Genomic DNA, 19,811 nt, shown 5'->3' with positions numbered 1-19,811 from the left:
TAGACTTGTGGACTTCAACTCCCAGCAAAGCTGGATGAGGAATTCTGGGAGTTGAAGTCCACAAGTCTTAAAGTTGCCAAGGTTGGAGACCCGTTCAATTGGGTAAGTTTTTTTCCCCTTTGGGAGCTTTAAAAAAAATAGTTAATTGGAGTTTTTTTTAGTTGTTCTTTTTTTAGACTTAGCCATTTAAAGTTTAGGAAGCTGCTTTTATATAAAAATAAAAATAAATTAAAATAACATAATATTTGTGCAGCTTTCTGAGATTTAGGGTGTTTCTGTAGTGTTTCACTCTAACTACACAAACACACAAAATCTCACAAAGCTCTATGTGGAATTTTGTGTGTGTAAAGTGTGAAAATTGTTTTTTTGGGCTTTTTGTGGCTGTGTGAGGTTCCTGCTTGTTGCGGGGCCATTTTGGGTCTAGCACAGCTGCTTTTACATTGTGGGTGAGCCAGTTGTGTTGTGTTGTATTTTGTAGGTTAAAAAAGGGCAAAGAAGTGACATTGACTTGGCCACACCCACCGTCACCTTACCAAACCCCGCCCACTAATTAAGCCACACCCACAGAACCGGTAGCAAAAAAAATTAGATTTCACCCCTGCTTTGAACCGAATGTTAGTAATTCCAATCTAGAGGTTGATTAGCATAATGTAGTAATCCAGGATTAATAAGTAATATATTATTAGTATGTACTGTAAGAATGAGCTGGTGTGATCTCAAAGCTAAAAGCTCATGGCACAAAACCCAAACTGAAATGCTACTTTTGCTATACATTCACCTTTCTCAGTTTTCCATGCAGCTGGAAGACTGAATAGTAGTTTATTTTATTTATTTTCTCCAGTGTCTAGTATATGATTATATAAATGCTGGGAATCATGATTTGAACTCTGATTAATTGTTAAAGAAGCTAGGAATAATCCTTAGATTGTTTTGCTGTCTTGGTCAACAGTGCAGTTTAAAACAGAATGTGCATGAGGTATTCTGTTGTTAAAATGAAATGGGTAGCAAACAAATCAAATAAATAAATAAATTCTTTCTTCTGCATACCACAAAGACAGGGGGAAAGGAAACATACAAATTTACAACCTTTAGACTTCTGGGACTGAAGATGACTTCACTTTTAACAGAGTTGACAACCACAGCAAAAGAGGAACTGGTGAATGAATCAGAAATGAAACCCCAAAATCTATTGTTCCAGGAACTCAGTTGCTTCCACTTTGAAGAAAAATGCTGGTCCACCTCTCGATTGGCCAGATTAGCAGAGCAAAAATAAAATATTAAAATAAAAAATGGAATGGTAATTCAACAGAAGCATTCGAGTATAAATAGAGTAAATTTAGAGAAAGGTTAAAAAATACAATAATGAAAAATTGCCTACTTTTAAAGGTTTGATTACCTTTCTTCTGTTCTCTCATGTATTTCATCAATAATAATGTGAGTTATTCCTTGTAAATTTTTATCCCCTTCTAGCCTTCTCAAAAGCACTCCAGTAGTACAGTACAATAGCCGTGTAGATGAAGACTTGCATAAAAAAGATAAAATATTAAAATGGCCAAGGAAATAATTGTTCTGTCAGATTATTTTGTTTTCCATGGATCATAAAATGGCAGTCTGTTTATAATTATAGAGTTGGCAGGTATCTTGGAGATCATCTAGTCCAACCCCCTGCTCAATTCAAGAACCACCAGAACACATCTGATTATCAGTTCTGTTTGATGACCTCTAGTAAAGGAGAACTCACCACTTTGTGTGGCAGCATTTCCTCTGGCTGACATCTTGGACAGTCAGGAAGGTTCTCCTTCCTTCCTATTTAACCTAATGCCCCCTGGGCCGACCGAGAATTAGTTTATTCTCTCTTCTGTCAGACATCCCTTCAAATATTTAATAACTGCTCTCATATCTACTCCCCAGTTGTTTTTTCTAGAAGCTAACTCAAAGCTTGGTTTCCAGACCCTTCATCTTTTTAGCTCTGCATGAATTTGCTCAATTTTGTCATGCCCTTTTTGAACTGTGATATCTATAAACCAAATGATGGACCAGAGCACAGCTGAGTGGAATATATACTTCCCATGATTTGGGCTCATAATACACCCTAATATAGCATTTACCTTTTCAACAGCAATATCACCAGAGGTCTTCAAACTTGGCAGCTTTAAGACTTGTGGACTTCAACTCCCAGAATTCTCCAGCCAGTATAGCTGGCTGGAGAATTCTGAAAGTTGAAGTCCACAAGTCTTAAAGCTGCCAAGTTTGAAGACCTCTGGATCATATCACAATGCTGGCTCACGTTCATCTTATAGTAGAAAAGAACACTCAGATCCAACCACGTTTCCCTATGCTATACTTTACATTTTTTCCTACTCAGATGTAGAATTTTATACTTCACCCTATTAAATTCTATCCTATTTATTTCAACAAACTACAGCTTGTTCATGACTAATGAAGCAAAAGATCTTTCAGTATTGTAAATTGGACTCTAGCTGGTAAAGGATAGTAAATGCAAAAGTCTAATATAATTATAACTAAGCAATCTGGGACCTGTTAGATATTGTTTCAGAAGCACTTCCTTATTTAAACAGAGAAAAAAGAATGTCCATTCATGGGCAAAAAGGCAGTGGAGTTTAATTTAATAATTTAATTTAATTTATATAGTTGCCTATAATTCTGGGAATTGCACAACAAAATATATTATAGCATTCTGACCAAAATGTGTTCAAATAATTGGTATCATCCTTAGATCTAATAAGGAATACATAGGGAAAACTAAAATAGTAAACTAGTGTATATTTTCTCTCACTTACTAAAAAGAGTTATATTAAAACACATTACCAGAATTACCACTTCAACAAATGTAAAATGAAAAAAACAAACCATGACACTTTCTAGCCGGATTTGATATCCAACAGTAATTCCAACTCTTTCTGTTCGTTCCTTGGCTACACGTTCAGCAACAGAAATGGCAGCAATCCTACGAGGTTGGGTGCAAATGATGTTGGCTACTTTATTAGAAGGGCCTTCAAGGGAGGAATCCAAAATAAACTGAGGTACCTGAGTCGTTTTTCCACATCTGCAAAGAAAAAAATGTGTGTGGGAAAATCACCCATCCCTCAAACAGCACATAACAAATCATTGTGTTCTAAGCTACACTTTATGGATAATATCTTTTAAAGAATTGTTTACTTCTCAAGACTGAGCATAAATCAATGAAATATAAAAGTAACAAAATCCAAGCTAAAATAGTTTTTTTAGCCTCAAATCTTTCCTTTATAGTTATACATACTCATTGAAAGAAAAATAATTTAATTTTTCCTATTCGCTAATACTGATTCAGAAATTTGAAAAAAGAAGACTGAATTCAAGCCTCATGAAAAATTTTCTGTGAGGACTGCAACTTGAACTGTACGAAACAGATGGGACTATTACAAATTCTACAATTTGAAGCCAAAAAATATATGTAGAAATTTCTCATCTAACCAATGGTGGATATTCCCCTCCTCGTCCTGCAGTTGTACTATTGCTCTTTTTTCCTTATCCTTTTTAAATTTGTATGCCAGCCATCTTCATGGCTTATTGGCATGTTCAAAATATGTCTGTTTCATTGCCTTAAGCTTTTCAGTCATTTTCTCCTGGAAGAGCAAATTTCTCTTGCATTGCCAAAATGGAACCTTCTTTTTGGGGATCACATTTTGCCATGCTTCTACAAAGCACACAAACAAACAAGCAAACAGCTTCCTATTGGAAAAGTATGAGAATCCTTTATACCAGGGGTCCCCAACCTAGTGGGTCCCAGCCCACTACTGGGCCATTAACTGTTCAGAACCTGGCCACAGTGGGCGTGCATGCCTGCTGCTCACACAAAATGGAGCTGTACATGCATGTTTGCTGTCTGCTTGCGTGCAACCACCATCCCCGCCAGTCCACAAAGGCAGAAAGGTTGGGGAACTCTGCTTCACACCATTCTGCCATAGAGGCTACAGAACATTGAATCAGACTTTTTAATGTTAGGATGTTCTAAAAATGTTAGAATTTTATATTTAATTGTATTTGTAATTGAAGTTTTAAACTGTAATTACTTCTAAACTTATATTATAATTTGAATTATTAGCAGAAATATGTAGAGATTGTATGATTACTCTTTCAGTTAATTCTACAGTAGTTTCATTGCTGGCAGTTTACAACCTAACAACTAGATAAATCTCATTTTCTTCTTTTTATTTTTTAGCTTGATCTGTTTGTCTATCTAGTCTTAACCAGAAATGGTAAATCATAAACACAGAGAAAGGAGTATTGGCCTATTGAGACATCAAACATGATGTGGAATGTAGCCTCTATTCAAGTTTGGGCATAGATTATACACTTACCCAGTCATACCACTTACAACTAGGACCTGATATTTGCTCAGCAAGCTGAGAATGTCTTTTTTCTTTTCCCACGCTGGAAGTTTTTGTCGTTCTTGTAACATGGTCTGGTAATGCCTAGAAGACTGACAAAGACATGCACAAAGTTACCAGCAACCATGATTAGCCTCCAATATACAAGTAATAATATATTTACTGTTCACTAAAGCAGGTAATCAACATAAATAAAAATATGTGAAGCATTTTATAAACAAAATCATGCTTTTTAAGGGATTCAAGAAAGTAGAACAAATTCTAATTAGGATCCAACTGTTAATTACCACAAGTTTGGGCTGCAACTTTTAATCAGTTATTAAAGTAATTTTGGCCAATAGCGGATTTTTAAAATGACATCCAAGGGTCATTACATGAATATAAATGTGCCTGATATTTTTTTTAAAAAGAAAGTTACAATATACTAAACTACTTTCCCACACATATTCATAGTTAAAACAATTTAAAAGCTAACTATACCTTTTTTATGCTGAATTGTTTGCAAATTTTAAGATTTTCTTTGGTAATGGACTCTGATGGAGTGCTGCGTTTCAATAAAAGTTTCTTTTTGAGATTCACATAACTCTCTTTCTCTATATGAACTGTTTGTAGGCCCTCTTGGTCATTCTCATCCTCCTCAGCTTCCACCTCTGTTGATGCTTTAAAAAAAATCTTAACAATTAGCAGGTACCTTCTACAATACCGGTTTAACTTGGAGTGGAGGGGGAAGGCATGAATATTGTTGACACAGGGATCAGTACACCAGTGGCTAGTTTATTTATTTGACAGATTTCTGCTCAGGAATCCTGCCCACCATACATTGAATTCAGGCTTCCACTGATGGTCATCCTTGATACAGATGGGAGAAATGTATCATACACTAAATAAATTCAGATTAGGAATTCCATTAAATTATGTAGCCATGAATTGGGCACTCTAGAGGCAAGTATAAGACCTGACTGAAGTTAAAAGATAATCAGGCCTGTTCCATCAAGCTTATTATTGATTGAAAACTGCCATTGCTTCTCTAGATCTTAAAGAGCATTTTTCCTAGTTCTGCCTAGTGATGCTGGGAAATGAACATAGGAGCTTGTACAATCAAAACGGATTCTATCTTGCGTTTTAGAAGACTTTCCCTACCAAAATACCTTTCAGTTTCCTCATGATCAGAATTACATTCACTCATTTTAGCGTTTCAATCATCCTAGTATTGATTTCTCTCTCAAAAGAGGCTTATATAGATTAAAACAGCACTACTACAATATGGATTTTCCTGTCAGGTGCTGCCTAATGTTGATGGAATTTGAAGTTCTATTCTTTAGGAGAATATCACACTGTATTTATTACTGAAATTAGATGTATCATGGTTTTCTTAAAGTCAGGCAAAAGTTATTGTTCTTGAGTAGATATTATCATTCTCGCATCCATTGTATCCCAATGCTCACTTCGTGATGAAAACAAGTTTTTTTAAAATCAATTTTCTTAAATTTATGCCTTTTCAGGTTTATAATGGTGATTTTATTAGATACAATTTTCTTATGTTTTGTTCAAGATACATGTTGTAGGGCAGGGGTCCCCAACCCCCAGTTCAACCTGTTTGGACCCATCATGCATAAGCGGCAAGTGTACAAGCACATAAAGCTGAATTTGTGCAAACGGTACACACACATGCATGAAACCATCCCTTCTCCCACCACCACCGCCACCAGTCCTCAGAGCTGGAAAGATTGGGGACCACTGTTATAAGGTACTTTAAGGTATCAATTAAAAGGTATAGTACACTTTCCATAAATAATGTAAATGAGATTTGGATTAATGAACAACAAAGGCTAAAGTGCTAATCCAAATAAAATGATCAATGAAGGATTATATTAAAGGTTCATTCTCCAATGCAAGTTTTAATGGGAAAATCTGCCCTCTTGGGTTGGTCTCTTTCAATTCTATAGTCTCCAAACTGGAAACTCAATACATTAGAAAAACTCTGGGTGATATAATATGACTTTAAAAAATAGTTATATCTGTTTGTCATTTGGTGTTAATTTATTTGTTGAAGTACAAAATCTGACATTTCTGTACTTACACACAATTCATTTCTTGAAGCACAATTCTCTCTAACTGAAAATTGCCTAGGTCTATCCATGTTAGCAAATTACTAAAAAAAACAAAAATAAAGATCCAATCAGTTACAAAGTTTCTTCTTGAAACTTATTCATTATACAAGATTGTTCAAGCCTTCAAGCCCACCAGAGTAGGAATACCTAAATAAGGTTGTCATATCAATTGGAAGCAAAATGGAGACATTCAAAGTTGATTTTCAAGTTCCCAATAAAGAGTTATGAAAACAAACATACCTTCAGAAGTCTGATATGGATTATTAGAGCTACTTGGAAATTTCTGTTTTGGTGGCAGTGGAGGAACACTGTATTTGTGGGATGTCTTATTAAGCAATTTCAGGACTTGAGCTTCATCTCTTAAGCATGTTACAAAATCATATACTACAGGTTTATTAGACTCAGATGAAATTAAGGCCTTTTCATAAAGGAATTCTGCTAAATGCAATCGACAAGATAAAGGCAGGTTCTCATTAGTAGAATAGAAGGCCACAAGAGGTGGTTGATATGGGTATTTATTATCTTCTGGAAATCTTACTTCAAGTTCGTACACAGGAGCATTAAGTTTAAGATGAGCATCCTCGCGAATGGGGGGAAGTGATTTCTCATTGTGTGAAGTTTCATGCTTGAATTTGCATCTTGATCCAAATTTGCAATCTCCTCGGAGGTAATATTTACAGATACCCTGGGAATTTGTATTAACTATGTTACTGGTGATGCTATTTCCTTGTTTTGTCTTGCTGAGAATATTTGTTAGATATGCCAACTCTAATGTAATAATCCAAACTCGATTTTGAATTCGTTCAACAAATTTGTCTCCACAGATTGAACGGAGGGCTAAAGCTTCTTCTTGCCTTTGTTCAAAACAATCTTTAATATTTGCTTGAACAGAAGCTTCTGTGAGCTGCACTCCCTTTCCAAACTTTTCTGTGAAGCACTGCATAAGTAAATGTTCCAAAGATGCTCCAATATTACCATTGTAAGATTTCAGTACTGCTCGGCATTGTTCAGAATCAAAGCCATACCTAGAAGGAAGAAAACAGTGAATACAAGTGCCATCTGGGCAAGAGCAAGTAGTTCTACTACTTCTAAAAATGAATATTTTTTGGCCTATTTTATCCTATGAGAAGAAGCTACTCTGGATTGCATAATACACTTTGGTTCTGCAATTAGAATATACTTTGTTATGCGAGTCTGTGCTTGTTTTTAGAATATGAAATTTTGCATTCTATGAAGATACACTGATGGCTTGAATGATTGATGAAGCAGAGTTGAATTCCTAAAAATCTCCTGGGGCAGAATAAAAGAGCCAGGAAGGGATTAGCAGTATTTGGGTTGGTAGGAAATTGACTTGAATGAAGAACTTGTTTCTTTCCCCCTTGCCCCCCTCCCCAATAATAACACAAAGAATTGGAATTTCTAGAAAAAAGCAGTCCATTGACAATAATTTGATAATTATAACAGCCTGAAATGTGTTTTTTTTTAAATTAAAGCCAAAATTGTCTTACTATTGAGTTCGTGATCAAGGTATCTCCCCTGCCAGGTAAGTATGCTAGATTCTGAAGTCATTGTGTTATTCCTTCAAGTAACTGCCACTCTCCATTCCAGTCACGATTCCTAAATTATATAATGGCTTTGATGTAGATGCAAACATAATTACCTGGAAAGCTTATGCACAGCAAAAGATGATACTTCCGTCTCTAGCACATTCACTGTTGCTTGAGAAGCAGCTCTTGAATCGATTTTAGAGAATGTATCGTCATCTGACCAGGACTGCTCATCATCTGACTCACTGCAATCACTTATATCTGACATTACTGTCCTGGAAGCATAAAATATTTCTAGGACTTCAACCAATAAATTAATTTGGAGGATTAGGATTATACAAAGTGATTTTATACTCTTCTCTCTCAGTCTGGAAGTGGTTTTATTTAATTGTTCAAAGGTAGAAATTAACTGTATTTGTTATGTAAAACATGCAGCCACTTTGAGTTAAACAAACACATTGCTTCCTCTTCTAGAATGGGTACAAAATCTTGTTTGCTAAACCAATCAACCATCTAGATATGCTAAATTTTATACCATAATTACATACTGTGAAAGGCCTATTCAGTTATAAAAATAAAAAGGGTTCATATACAATTTGGTGGCATGTCATATTTAAAGAATAAGTATGCTGTGTTTTTAAATAACTCACTTCGAACCAGAAGCCAGTTCCTGCTCCTGGAGCTCAGAAAGAAGTTTTTTTACTCTTTTCTGATTTTTTGAAGTCATATGAAGAGTCTGAAGAGGTGTTTTGATCTTGGATGCATGCTTGGCCTGTCCATTTCCTTTATTAACAGAACTTGATGTACAAAAAGAAAAAGTATATTATTTACAAATACAGTCAAGTAGTGTAAAATGCGTATCAGAATACATAAAATTCATTAGTTAAAATTATGATTAAAATGACAATTGTACAGGATCAATTCCATCTTTTGCTGTTAGCAAATGCTCAGAAAGGGTGGAAAACATAAGGAAGATTGCAAAGATCTCTTGCCAAAGCAACGAAGAGGAAAAACATATACAAGTAGTCCTTGACTTACAAGGTCCCAATTTTTGGTTATAAATTGTTGAGGTTAAGCAAGGTGACCACATGTAATAACCTAGCTCAACACCTTTATCCCCACCCTCCCAGGTACGGTCCCCAAGAGACTGTGTTGGTCATTAAGCAGACAGAGCAAAAGAGCTTCCTGTTGAAAAAGGAAAGCACCTCTTCCCCATGCACAGAAAGAAATTTATGTGCTGAACCCGAGAAATAAAGTTTAGATCCCATTATCTCATAAACCCAAAATGAAGCTCGGATCTCCTTAATTTCTCTGACCTCCAGCTAAATACTCATTCCTAATTCTATGATACTACATTCAGTTCATATTCTAAAGAATAATTCATTTTGCTAACCTGCATGCATCTTTTGTTTCACCGAAAACGCAGAAATCATCATCCCAGATTTCGTCCAATCCTTTTTTGCTGCCACTGCCTTGATGTTTGCTGCCACTGCCTTGATGTTTGCTGCCACTGCCTTGATGTTTGCTGCCACTGCCTTGATGTTTGCTGCCACTACCTCCTCCTTTTCCTCCTCTACTTTTGGATTTCCCTCTTCTCTTTGCTGAACTCATTTTTTAGCTAAAGGGGAAAAAAAACATGAAACAAAATGCTCAAGAGTGAAGTATAGCGCTAGGTTTACTATGTAAACACACAGTAAAGATATCAGTTGACATTATTAATTGATCAGCTCTCTCCCACAACCCATAACAAACACCGTGGGATATATTTCCTAGTAAATTTGCTTTGGTCACAGTATTTGTATGTTATTCTATAACAGTATATTTATCAATAAGGATCCACTTGTGACGTGGACAATAGTATATCATACTCCATTGGATCAAGTTTAAACCAATAAAATTAATTAAATTATATCTGTAGAGGATATATACAGTATAATTGCATTGCATGCTATGAGTTACATTCAGTAATGGCTTAATTATTCTCCAATTACAATCAACAAAGTCACCATAAGAGCAGCAGCAGTTCTTCGAGTGAATTATACTTTGCTGAATTTGGTAACTAAACATTTGGAGACTTTTATATCTGTCTGTTTCTCCTTTTCTATCTCCTTTCCTGTTATGGAAGGCCTCTTGAATTGCAAATAAGGTTATTTTCTTATTCACATTGCCAGGAACTCTGGGAGTGGCAGGGCAAAAATCCAGGTAAAAAAGATTTTTAAAAATCATACATTTTGTACAAGTATATTATAAATTATAATATAAATTATATACTACATTAAATACATCACCATAGTATAAGCTATAATAAATCACAATAAATTATGTATTCCCTAATTCAGGGGTGTCAAACTGAAGGCCCGTTGGCCCATGAGGCTGGAAATATCAAAGGAGCGGCCAGCAGAGTGCTGCTGGAGGCCGGGGAGGTTGAAAACGGATCGTATGGCAGCCATGCAGGGCCTCCACACAGCCCATTTTGGCCAGCAGAGTGCTGCAGGAGGACTGGATTGGACTGGATTACAATTATGTAAGTACAAGTAAGTGCCTGATCTAGATAGAAAACAAGCAACATCCTATGTTAATACTACAGGCTAATGCCAGATTTTACATATTGTAGGTCTATTTAATCTACAATCAACAATCTATAATTGACAGCCATTTCTATTTACTATACTGGAAATTTACCACTGCTGTTAAATCTTGTATTATGTTATTTATGCTATTGTAGTTTTATTAGAGTAGAGTAGAGTAGAGTAGAGTAGAGTAGAGTAGAGTAGAGTAAAATAGAATAGAATAGAATAGAATAGAATAGAATAGAATAGAATAGAATAGAACAGAACAGAACAGAACAGAACAGAACAGAACAGAACAGAACAACGAAGTTGGAAGGGACCTTGGAGGTCTTCTATTCCAAACCCCTGCTTAGACAGGATACCCTACACCACTTCAGACAAATGGTTATCCAATCTCTTCTTAAAAACTTCCAGTGTTGGAGCATTTACAACTTCTGGAGGCAAGTTGTTCCACTGATTAATTGTTCTATCAGGAAATTTCTCCTTAGTTCTTCTTCATTAGTTTCCACCCATTGCTTCTTGTCCTGCCCTCAGGTGCTTTGGAGAATAGTTTGACTCCCTCTTCTTTGTGGCAGCCCCTGAGATATTGGAACACTGCTATCATGTCTCCCCTAGTACTTCTTTTCATCAGACTAGACATACCCAGATCCAGCAACTGTTCTTTATATGTTTTAGTTTCCAGTCCCCTAATCATCTTTGTTGCTCTTCTCTGATTATTAGTTATTATATTTATTAAATATTATAATTATATATTTATATTATATTATAAATATTATATGTTATATATATTAAATATTACATATTTATTATTATTATTAATTATATTATATTATTATCTTATTAGTTGAATAATAAAAATACAATAGTATAAATAGCTTTTCTGCCTGGAAAAACTATTTACTATTAAACAATAGGGCATAAATTTAGAAATAAAAAGTTCAGTACAGTATGAAGAGTAAGTAATAAATGTTTGCCAGTAATAACTGGTAGAAGAGATTGGAAGATGGATATATATAGAACTGTGGAAAGAAAGAATGGAAAAAATGCATCTTGCGTCTTTGTCAAACACCCTTCCCGGCCACACCACCCCCTCCCCCCACACCTTCCAAGGTCAAACTTACAACCCTGATGTGCCTTTCAATGAAATCGAGTTTGACACCCCTGTCCTAACTGAACATATTCTTGCTCACTATTGGTGTGGGTGTGTGTGGGTGAGAGAGAAAGAGAACCTCAGTATTCACAGTGAAAATAGGAAAAACCATATAGAGAACTGTAGTTGATGATCAATACACCGTCTATTCAACTAATGTGAGCTTGTGGATTTAAGTCAGATCTACTCCTCAGTGCCACTAATTTTTTTTTAATTTTTTTTTTTATTTATATGCTGAGGGCGGCTTACTAAGCAATAGCCTTCATCCTTTTGTATATTTATACAAAGTCATCTTATTGCCCCCACAAACTGGGTCCTCAATTTACCTACCTTAGAAAGGATGGAAGGCTGAGTCAACCTTGAGCCTTGGCGAGATTCGAACCTGCAGTAATTGCAGGCAGCTGGTCTTAATAACAGGGTGCTTTAGACCACTGTACTACCACGGCTCTTGGTAGTTTTAAGGGGCCAAGCCTGAGATATCCTTCTGCAAAGAACACTCCACTACAATTATTGTAAAAAGCCATATTGCATCACTTAAACACTTAAACACCGGATTGAAATGCCTCGTCTCCCTCAATACTTTCAGGCCTCTCATGTTCAGCGTTTCAAGAGACATGTTCAGAAAACTCACAGCCTCCCTGCATACATATTGTAAAATACCCTCCTCAATCCGGGGGCTCTCCACCCCTCTAAACTCTCCGTACATTTGCCCTCTTGCTAAAGGACCAGTAAGCCAAAGGAAGGTTACCGCCTCAGAAAAGACCGCCCGAAGAAAGTCAGTGTAAATATCACCCCTCCCTCCCGCCCTCCCTCCCCATAATGACAAACCTCTGTCTCTCCTGCTAATTCTCTTTAGCAGAGACGCCGGCTCCTGCCCGGAATCTCACCCGAAGCCGACACTCCACGGTCACCTGGAAGTAAAAAGCTTCCGCTTCCTGTAAACCTTGTCGCCATAGCAACCGCGTGTGCAACTTTCCGAGTTATGTCCGGTGAGTAGCGATTCCAATGGAATGATTGTTTAAAAACAAAAACACACCAAAAAAGGAAGGTGTTTCTTGATCGAAGTCAAAAAAGTTAGGTCAGTTTCAGTACAGGAAGGATTTGCAGCTCTCCAGTGAAATGTTGATGTGTCTGTTACAAGGTATAATCAGTGTTTCTCAACCTTGGTAGCTTGAAGATGGGTGGACTTCAACTCCCAGAATCCCCCAGCCAGCGCCAAACACTGGTAAAAATGGTTTTGCACTCAAAAGATCCATTAAGTGTAGAATACTTTATGGGTGGACAGATGGAAGAATGAACTAAGCTTGAGGAGATGATGATAATGATTATTATTCTCTCTCTCTCTCCCTCCCTCCCTCTCTCTCTCTCTCTATATATATATATGTGTGTGTGTGTGTGTGTGTGTGTGTGTGTGTGTGTATGTGCATTTTTTTATTTATTTGTCAAGCATGTATAAGATAACAGATAAACGTATAAACATGATTATGAATACATCATGAGATAGATACGAATAAATGGAGACAGTAGATCAGGGACGGTCGGCACGTTGGTGTGCTTATGCACGCCCCTTACAATATATACTGCTCAAAAAAATAAAGGGAACACAAGCAGAAGACATCCGAGATCTGAATGAATGAAATAGCCTTATTAAATACTTTGTTCTTTACATACAATAGTTTATACACTGCTCAAACAACTAAAGGGAACACAAAACTACTGTATGTAACAAACAAAGTATTTAATAAGGCTATTTCATTCATTCAGATCTCAGATGTCTTCTGCTTGTGTTCCCTTTATTTTTTTGAGCAGTGTATATGTTATATATGTTAACAATTATATATGTGTGTGTAACAACAACACTGTGAGGTGGGCTACTGATGAGAAGCAACTAAAAATGAAAGCAACAAAAGCCCAAAGCCCTCTAGCCGGTTTTCATGCTTAAGGAAGAAGCCAGTATGAAACTTGAGTTAAGGTATGTCAGTACCTTAATTACTACATCAAACACGCTCTCTCTATTTATATTTTATATTTAGGCTGAAGGATACTTTTAAAGATCAGTAAAAATATATTCTTTCTCAACAGGTTCTGAAGTTTATAAAATATCATTTATATTTCCAAATCAAGATAAGTATGGTAAATATTTACAGATACTATATTATAATGTGTTGGTGAAAGATTATTAAAATGTATACAAATTATTTCCAATTCAGTATTGCACTTATTCGCAATAACATAAATTCAACAGTTCTTATTCTTTTAAAAAAATAGGATTATGCTGTAAATGAGACAATAGCCTGAGCATTACAATGCAAATGAATTATTTTAGAATATAATCTACTATGCATGTCTGTACTAGTAAGATAAGCTGAGATGAGTTTGTTTTTGAATATCAGGAATGTTGTAGAGTTGGATTTCCTCAGTTTTCTCTAAATTATAATCTCATTCTGTTTGGGAAAGATAGGAAAGTGGCTTTGAAGAAATTTCCAGCTAATGAACATTTAGCTGCATTTAATTGTATACCCTAAAGTATGACATTTCTTGAATGATATTATCAAATCATGTTGCACCTTGAATACTACAGTTATTGAAAGCAGTATTGAAAATAAAATATAGCATTATACACCATGTCTATGTGCTGAGTTTAGCTCAGCATTAACCATAATGCTGAGCTGTCAGCTGAGCTATGGTAAAATCCTGTCAAGGATTCCCTAAAACTTAAGTTTGTCCCATCTGCTGGACTAATTGGTTCATAGTCTGAGCTAGCTGATTCATCTGGGTAGCCACCTAATTCTGATATTATAAGCAAGGATGAGCTACCTATAATCAATCAGTTCCCAGATGATTCAATGACCATTGTTCTGATCCCATGCTATGTCTCTCCATTCTTCCTCTCCTTCTGTAGTAGAGGAATTATGGAGAGAGCAATCACTGTAAAACTTTCTGTCAAGACTTCAGTAGAACTTCCCAGAGACTTAGCTCAGCATGCCTTCTTTAGGTTGTCAGTTCTAATTTAGCTCAAGACTCTCAAGATGCATGATACTATTGGTTTGTGGCCAGATAATTTTTTTTATAGCATAGTAAAAATACACCACTAATACTATTGAGTAACTTATTACTGGGGTTTTCCCTCCTGCATTGCCTTTTGATTCATTAGATGGTGACTGTACAAGAACACCTGATGGAATTCTTGAGAGAAATGGATATGGAGTTCATACAACTGCAGGTGGAATTATTTATCGTGGAGCATGGAAGAATGATAAGGTATATTTGTTTTTTAAAAATATCTAAAACATGCAAACAATTAAAGAACTTCTATTACAGTAATATTAAATCAGTTCTGAGAAAAAAATAAAAACTGACTGTACCAATGAAACCCTAATTAGAGAGCAGAAACTCACATACTTTGGGTGTGTGATACAAATAAATAGCAAATTAGGGGGAAATGATTGTGAATATCAAGGTTGAAGGAAGTGGAAGGAAAAGATCAGAAATATCAGTGGGATTCCCTGGAAGTGCTGTGGTACTGAAGAAAAATATAGAGAACATTCAGTGACCAGAATTTGGAGTTGATGGCAAATAATTGACTTAAGAAACCTCAGTGAATAAATAAAACTTGGGCTACAGCAGGGTTGAAATCCAGCAGGTTCTGACAGGTTCTGGAGAACCGGTAACGGAAATTTTGAGTAGTTTGGAGAACTGGTAGCGGAAATTTTGAGTATTTCCGAGAACCGGCAAATACCACCTCTGGCTGGTCCCAGAGTGGGGTGGGAATATTCTTCCCCCAGGAGTGGGGAGGGAATGGGGATTTTGCAGTATCCTTCCCCTGGAGTGGGGTAGAAATGGAGATTTTGCAGTATCCTTCCTCTGCCACGCCCACCAAGCCACGCCCACCACGCCCATAGAACCGGTAGTAAAAAAATTTGAATTTCACACTGGGCTACAGCCAATAGCTATAGTGGCTATAGCTTCATTTTACTGAAAAATACCTCTATTTGAACACCTTGGAACCCTCCATGCTGTATCTTATTTGATCTCACTGACTTCCTCTTAGCCTTTCATGGCAATTTCGTATGGGGATTTAGGTAGGAAGGAATGGAGAATTTGTGAAAAACATATGTCCACATTTATGAAAATGTGTATATACACAAATATACCCTTGCTATATATCCTGTATAAACTTAATGGTATCTTAGCCGTTGTCTTGTTTTAGTATAAGCAGAGCAAGTATATTGTTAGAATATTTTAATTGACTTTTCTGCCTTAAGCAGAATGAGGGGTGAGAGTTCATGATGCACCACAATTTTCTTAATTGTTCTTCTCCTCCCAGGGCTAAAGCTGCAAAGTAAGGCAAATCTACAAATAGTGTAGATGTCTCAGAACAGTACAACAAAATCTGAAAGACCAGTTTGAGGACAGAATGATCATCCTAGAGAAAATCTATCCATATGGTCACTAAGAATCCACATGGACTTGAGAGACATGACTGTAATAAACACGGATAAATTCCATTTCATTTTGCATCTACATAGTATTAGGCTTCACATACTTTAGAATAGATCACAAGGAAGAAAGTTTTTATTCTTTCAAGAGCACTGCAACAATATTTTTAAATTGTAGAAGACAATAAACATTACCCTGTTTCCCTGAAAATAAGACATCCCCTGATAGTAAGCCCAATTGGGCTTTTGAGTGCATGCGCTACAATAAGCCTTCCTCCGAAAATAAGCCCTCCCCAAAAATATTTAAATGCAGAGCTGGAAATCAGGTAAGACGGCAAGAGGAGCCCCATCTTGCTCCATGCGCCCCAAAATAATAAGACCTCCCTGAAAATAAGGTCAAGTGCTTATTTTGGGGTTCAAAAAATATAAGACAGGGTCTTATTTTCCGGAAAACCCAATAATTGTTTATCATCTGTTCTAAAACATATTTAGCTTGATTCTGAATTCATTCTTCTTAATGTGCTTAAATGAAGTTGGTATGATATAAGATTGTTTAATTTTCCAGCTCAAATTGTCTTGGAGTAAGCTATAAGTTTAACTTTATTCAGCTGAACTTGTCCTGAGTTAATTATGCATAGGATGACCCTTTTAAATTTACTTAATTTAGGAAAATAATATTTGGAGTAATTTTATTAATACATATGCTAATACCGCTTTTTGTTAAATTAGATGAATGGTTTAGGAAGGCTAGAACATCCTTCAGGTGCAGTTTATGAAGGTGAATTCAAGAACAACATGTTACATGGAACTGGAACTTATATATTTCCTAATGGATCCAAGTATACTGGACAATTCAATGAAAATAAGTAAGCTGAAAAAATTATTGCAAAAAATTATCTTAGTATCTACTACAGTAATATGCCTAGTTTGTATTAGAAATTTAGTCTTGGTTTATGTAATTTGGTTTATATATGTAATCCAAAATATAGTTAATTTGTTTCTGGCTTACTGTGTTGTGTCAACCTCAAAAATTCTGGCTTAAGTTACATGCCGTAGCCTAGCATTCTATGTTAACCTATCTTTGTAGGTGAGTATGATCTCTTCAGTTAATATTTCTAGAGTCAGTCATACTCACAACATGCTGTTTTTGAAAATGATTGGGCCAAATATCTGTAAACTAAATTATATGTTAACTAGTTATCAGGTAATTTCTAATATTGGTTCCAGAGTATTGAATATTGGTCTCAAGACTTTTGTCATCTTTTGCACTAAGCCTTCAGACCTGCCAACTTTAGCCTGAAGGCAAATGATGCAGCAATTAACCAGGACTGCACACTTCACTCGAAGTTCCATTATATAAGCAAGAATATCAGTGACACTATTCTACTCTGATCTTAAATTTTATTTTGTGTGCTGCCTTGATCTGTTTGACAGTTATGTGGTCCTAGAAATATCTTAAATACAGAATCTCTCTATCTCCCTATCTCTCTCTCTATCTATCTATCATGGCCTGAAGAAATTTGAAAACCCGTGGTCTAAACAACTGTAATGATTAACCCAATTGGGGCTTAAAAACTGTCAGCATCATCAGCCATTTAGTCATGTCTGACCCTTGGCCACTCTATGGATCAGCAGTCTCCATGCTCCTCTGTTTCATGCTGCCTCCTTCAAATCCATGCTATGGTCCTCCCGATATCATCCTTTATAGTATCCAGCCAACAGACACCTTCTCCTTTTTCCACTGATCACTTCCAGCATGATTGTCTTTTCAAGTGAGTCAGCTCTCATGGCAAGACCAACATAGGATAGCTTCTGTTGGGCAATCTTGGCTTCAGCTGGTATTTTTGGTGGGATTCGGACTAGGGATTCAGACTTCTTTGTTTGTTATTTTTGCAGTCCATGGGATACGTAGAAGTCACCTCCAACACCACAGTTCAAAGGTGTCCACCCTTGTCCTATCTGCCTTTTTCGGAATCCAAGTTTCACAGGCATACGTAGCAATTGGAAAAATTATTGTGTTAATTAATCTGCATTTGGTTGTGAAGCTGATGTCTTTACTCTTCCAGACATTGCAGTTCTTCCAAGTGCTACATGCCTGATGTTCTCAGGGCTGCAGTCACCATTTTGGTTGATTTTAGAGCTCAGGAAGATGAATTTCTTTACTTTTTAAGAACTGTAGAGAAGACTTGGGGTCAATATAGCTGACAGGATAGGAATCCATGTACCATATCTGAAAAGATTTCAAGATTTTAATTTTGCTGTTGAAACTCCTTACAATGTTTTATTTCTATATTTCGTCTGTCATTGTTTGGATAATTTTATTGTGGTGGTGTTATCTGCCTTAATTTGTGGCACCTCATCTTACTGTTTTATACAGAAAGACAATATAAAAGAACCTAATTAAAATAAGTCAAATTACTGTTTTAGCAAATTGTGTCTCAAAATACCGCTAGGTTGTACATGATTATGGATAGTTTATTGTTTTTGTTTAACCTGCTATTTTTGTTTTTATCTCAGGCTGGAAGGGAAAGGAGAATTTACAGACACCCAAGGGCTGGAATGGGATGGCACCTTTCACTATACAGCAGCACCAGGGCTGAAGCTAAAGTTAGAAATGTAGAATGGTTTGGATTGATAGAGTGGAATCAAATCTCTGCTATAGAGTTTTCAAGCAAATGGTTTTATGTGTAGTTTAATGGAGACAAATTACTGTTTTTTTTTTAAAAAAAAGTTTAAACAGGTAAAATAAAGGCCTATTCATTTCTTTAGCTTTCAGAACATCTTCATCTTTTTCTCTTTATTTAATTGTAATTATTGTACATATATAATTGTACATATAGTTGTACATATAACATGCTGATGTTTAAAAATGTTTTCTAACAATTATAAAAATATGAATAGTTCAATATTAACAGTTGAGATATTTGGGAAGAATAGAAAGTATGCAAAACAAGGTAAAATTTAACTGAATCAATATAGTACATGTATGTAAATAAATAGTTTAAAGTCTGCCATTTTTATCAGTCTGTTTTTAATTAATACATTAAACATTAATTGAACTTACACCAATGCTTCTAGTGGATTATTTACCTTCAATTTTGCATAAATCTGATGTAAAATATAGACCAGACCTTCACTAAGATATTGGATTTATATTGCAAATTTGTTAATATACAATTTACTTCAGAATTAACAAATATCTCTAACAAATAAGTTTGTTAAAATAATCCAATATTTTAGCAACAGAATTTCTGAACACAATGAGTTTAACTTTCCAGCATCCTAAAATAATTTCAATGACAATGATGGAAAGAATAATTGTGTCACCACTGACATGAACAGATTTACAATTCATATTGCAGTTTCATTCTTTAAATATCCTTAAACAATAGATAATTATAGGCCGGGATGAGCAAGTACATTTCAGGGTGAATGCACGCTTGCTGCGATATAATGTTGGATCTCAACACTTCATTGTTTGTACTTGATCAACAGTGCACTGTTGTAAAAAGAACTCTGGAAGACTGAGATTTCCACAAAGTAATTTCCATTTAGAAATTAAACATACTGTATAAATGCCATTTTTAGTGGAATACTTAGACT

At 35.7% G+C, this 19,811-nt stretch overlaps 2 protein-coding genes across 2 annotated transcripts in view; one reads left to right on the top strand and one right to left on the bottom strand.

The window, feature by feature from the left end:
* The window catches only part of DHX57 (DExH-box helicase 57), a 36,931-nt gene extending 24,232 nt beyond the window's left edge, over positions 1 to 12,699 (bottom strand). Inside the window, exons 1-9 of the mRNA XM_034427478.3 lie at positions 12,598 to 12,699; positions 9,443 to 9,667; positions 8,700 to 8,846; positions 8,163 to 8,324; positions 6,743 to 7,527; positions 4,872 to 5,050; positions 4,362 to 4,483; positions 2,872 to 3,067; positions 1,397 to 1,521 (exon numbers count right to left, since the gene is read on the bottom strand). Coding sequence (XP_034283369.1) covers positions 1,397 to 1,521; positions 2,872 to 3,067; positions 4,362 to 4,483; positions 4,872 to 5,050; positions 6,743 to 7,527; positions 8,163 to 8,324; positions 8,700 to 8,846; positions 9,443 to 9,660 — 1,934 coding nt within the window. The 5' untranslated portion in view covers positions 9,661 to 9,667; positions 12,598 to 12,699. The remainder of the gene's footprint in view (positions 1 to 1,396; positions 1,522 to 2,871; positions 3,068 to 4,361; positions 4,484 to 4,871; positions 5,051 to 6,742; positions 7,528 to 8,162; positions 8,325 to 8,699; positions 8,847 to 9,442; positions 9,668 to 12,597) is intronic.
* MORN2 (MORN repeat containing 2) lies at positions 12,638 to 19,271 on the top strand. Its single transcript, XM_034427479.3, has 5 exons — positions 12,638 to 12,758; positions 13,852 to 13,902; positions 14,924 to 15,030; positions 16,938 to 17,074; positions 18,726 to 19,271. Exons 1-5 carry the CDS (start codon positions 12,752 to 12,754, stop codon positions 18,826 to 18,828), a joined length of 405 nt encoding a protein of 134 aa, XP_034283370.1. The 5' UTR covers positions 12,638 to 12,751; the 3' UTR covers positions 18,829 to 19,271.
* Positions 19,272 to 19,811: the final 540 nt, after the last annotated feature.

This window comes from Pantherophis guttatus, chromosome 1 (assembly GCF_059756535.1).
Source record: "Pantherophis guttatus breed Tessera chromosome 1, ASM5975653v1, whole genome shotgun sequence".
NCBI lineage: Eukaryota > Metazoa > Chordata > Lepidosauria > Squamata > Colubridae > Pantherophis > Pantherophis guttatus.
Note: the sequence above shows the minus strand (reverse complement) of the source record. Positions and strands in the feature narration are given on the sequence as shown.

Excerpts from the sequence above, each read along its gene's own strand:
- MORN2 (XM_034427479.3), top strand. Across the intron at positions 15,031-16,937 it reads GAGCATGGAAGAATGATAAG|ATGAATGGTTTAGGAAGGCT; the intron begins GTATATTTGTTT and ends TTGTTAAATTAG. Across the intron at positions 17,075-18,725 it reads GGACAATTCAATGAAAATAA|GCTGGAAGGGAAAGGAGAAT; the intron begins GTAAGCTGAAAA and ends TTTTTATCTCAG.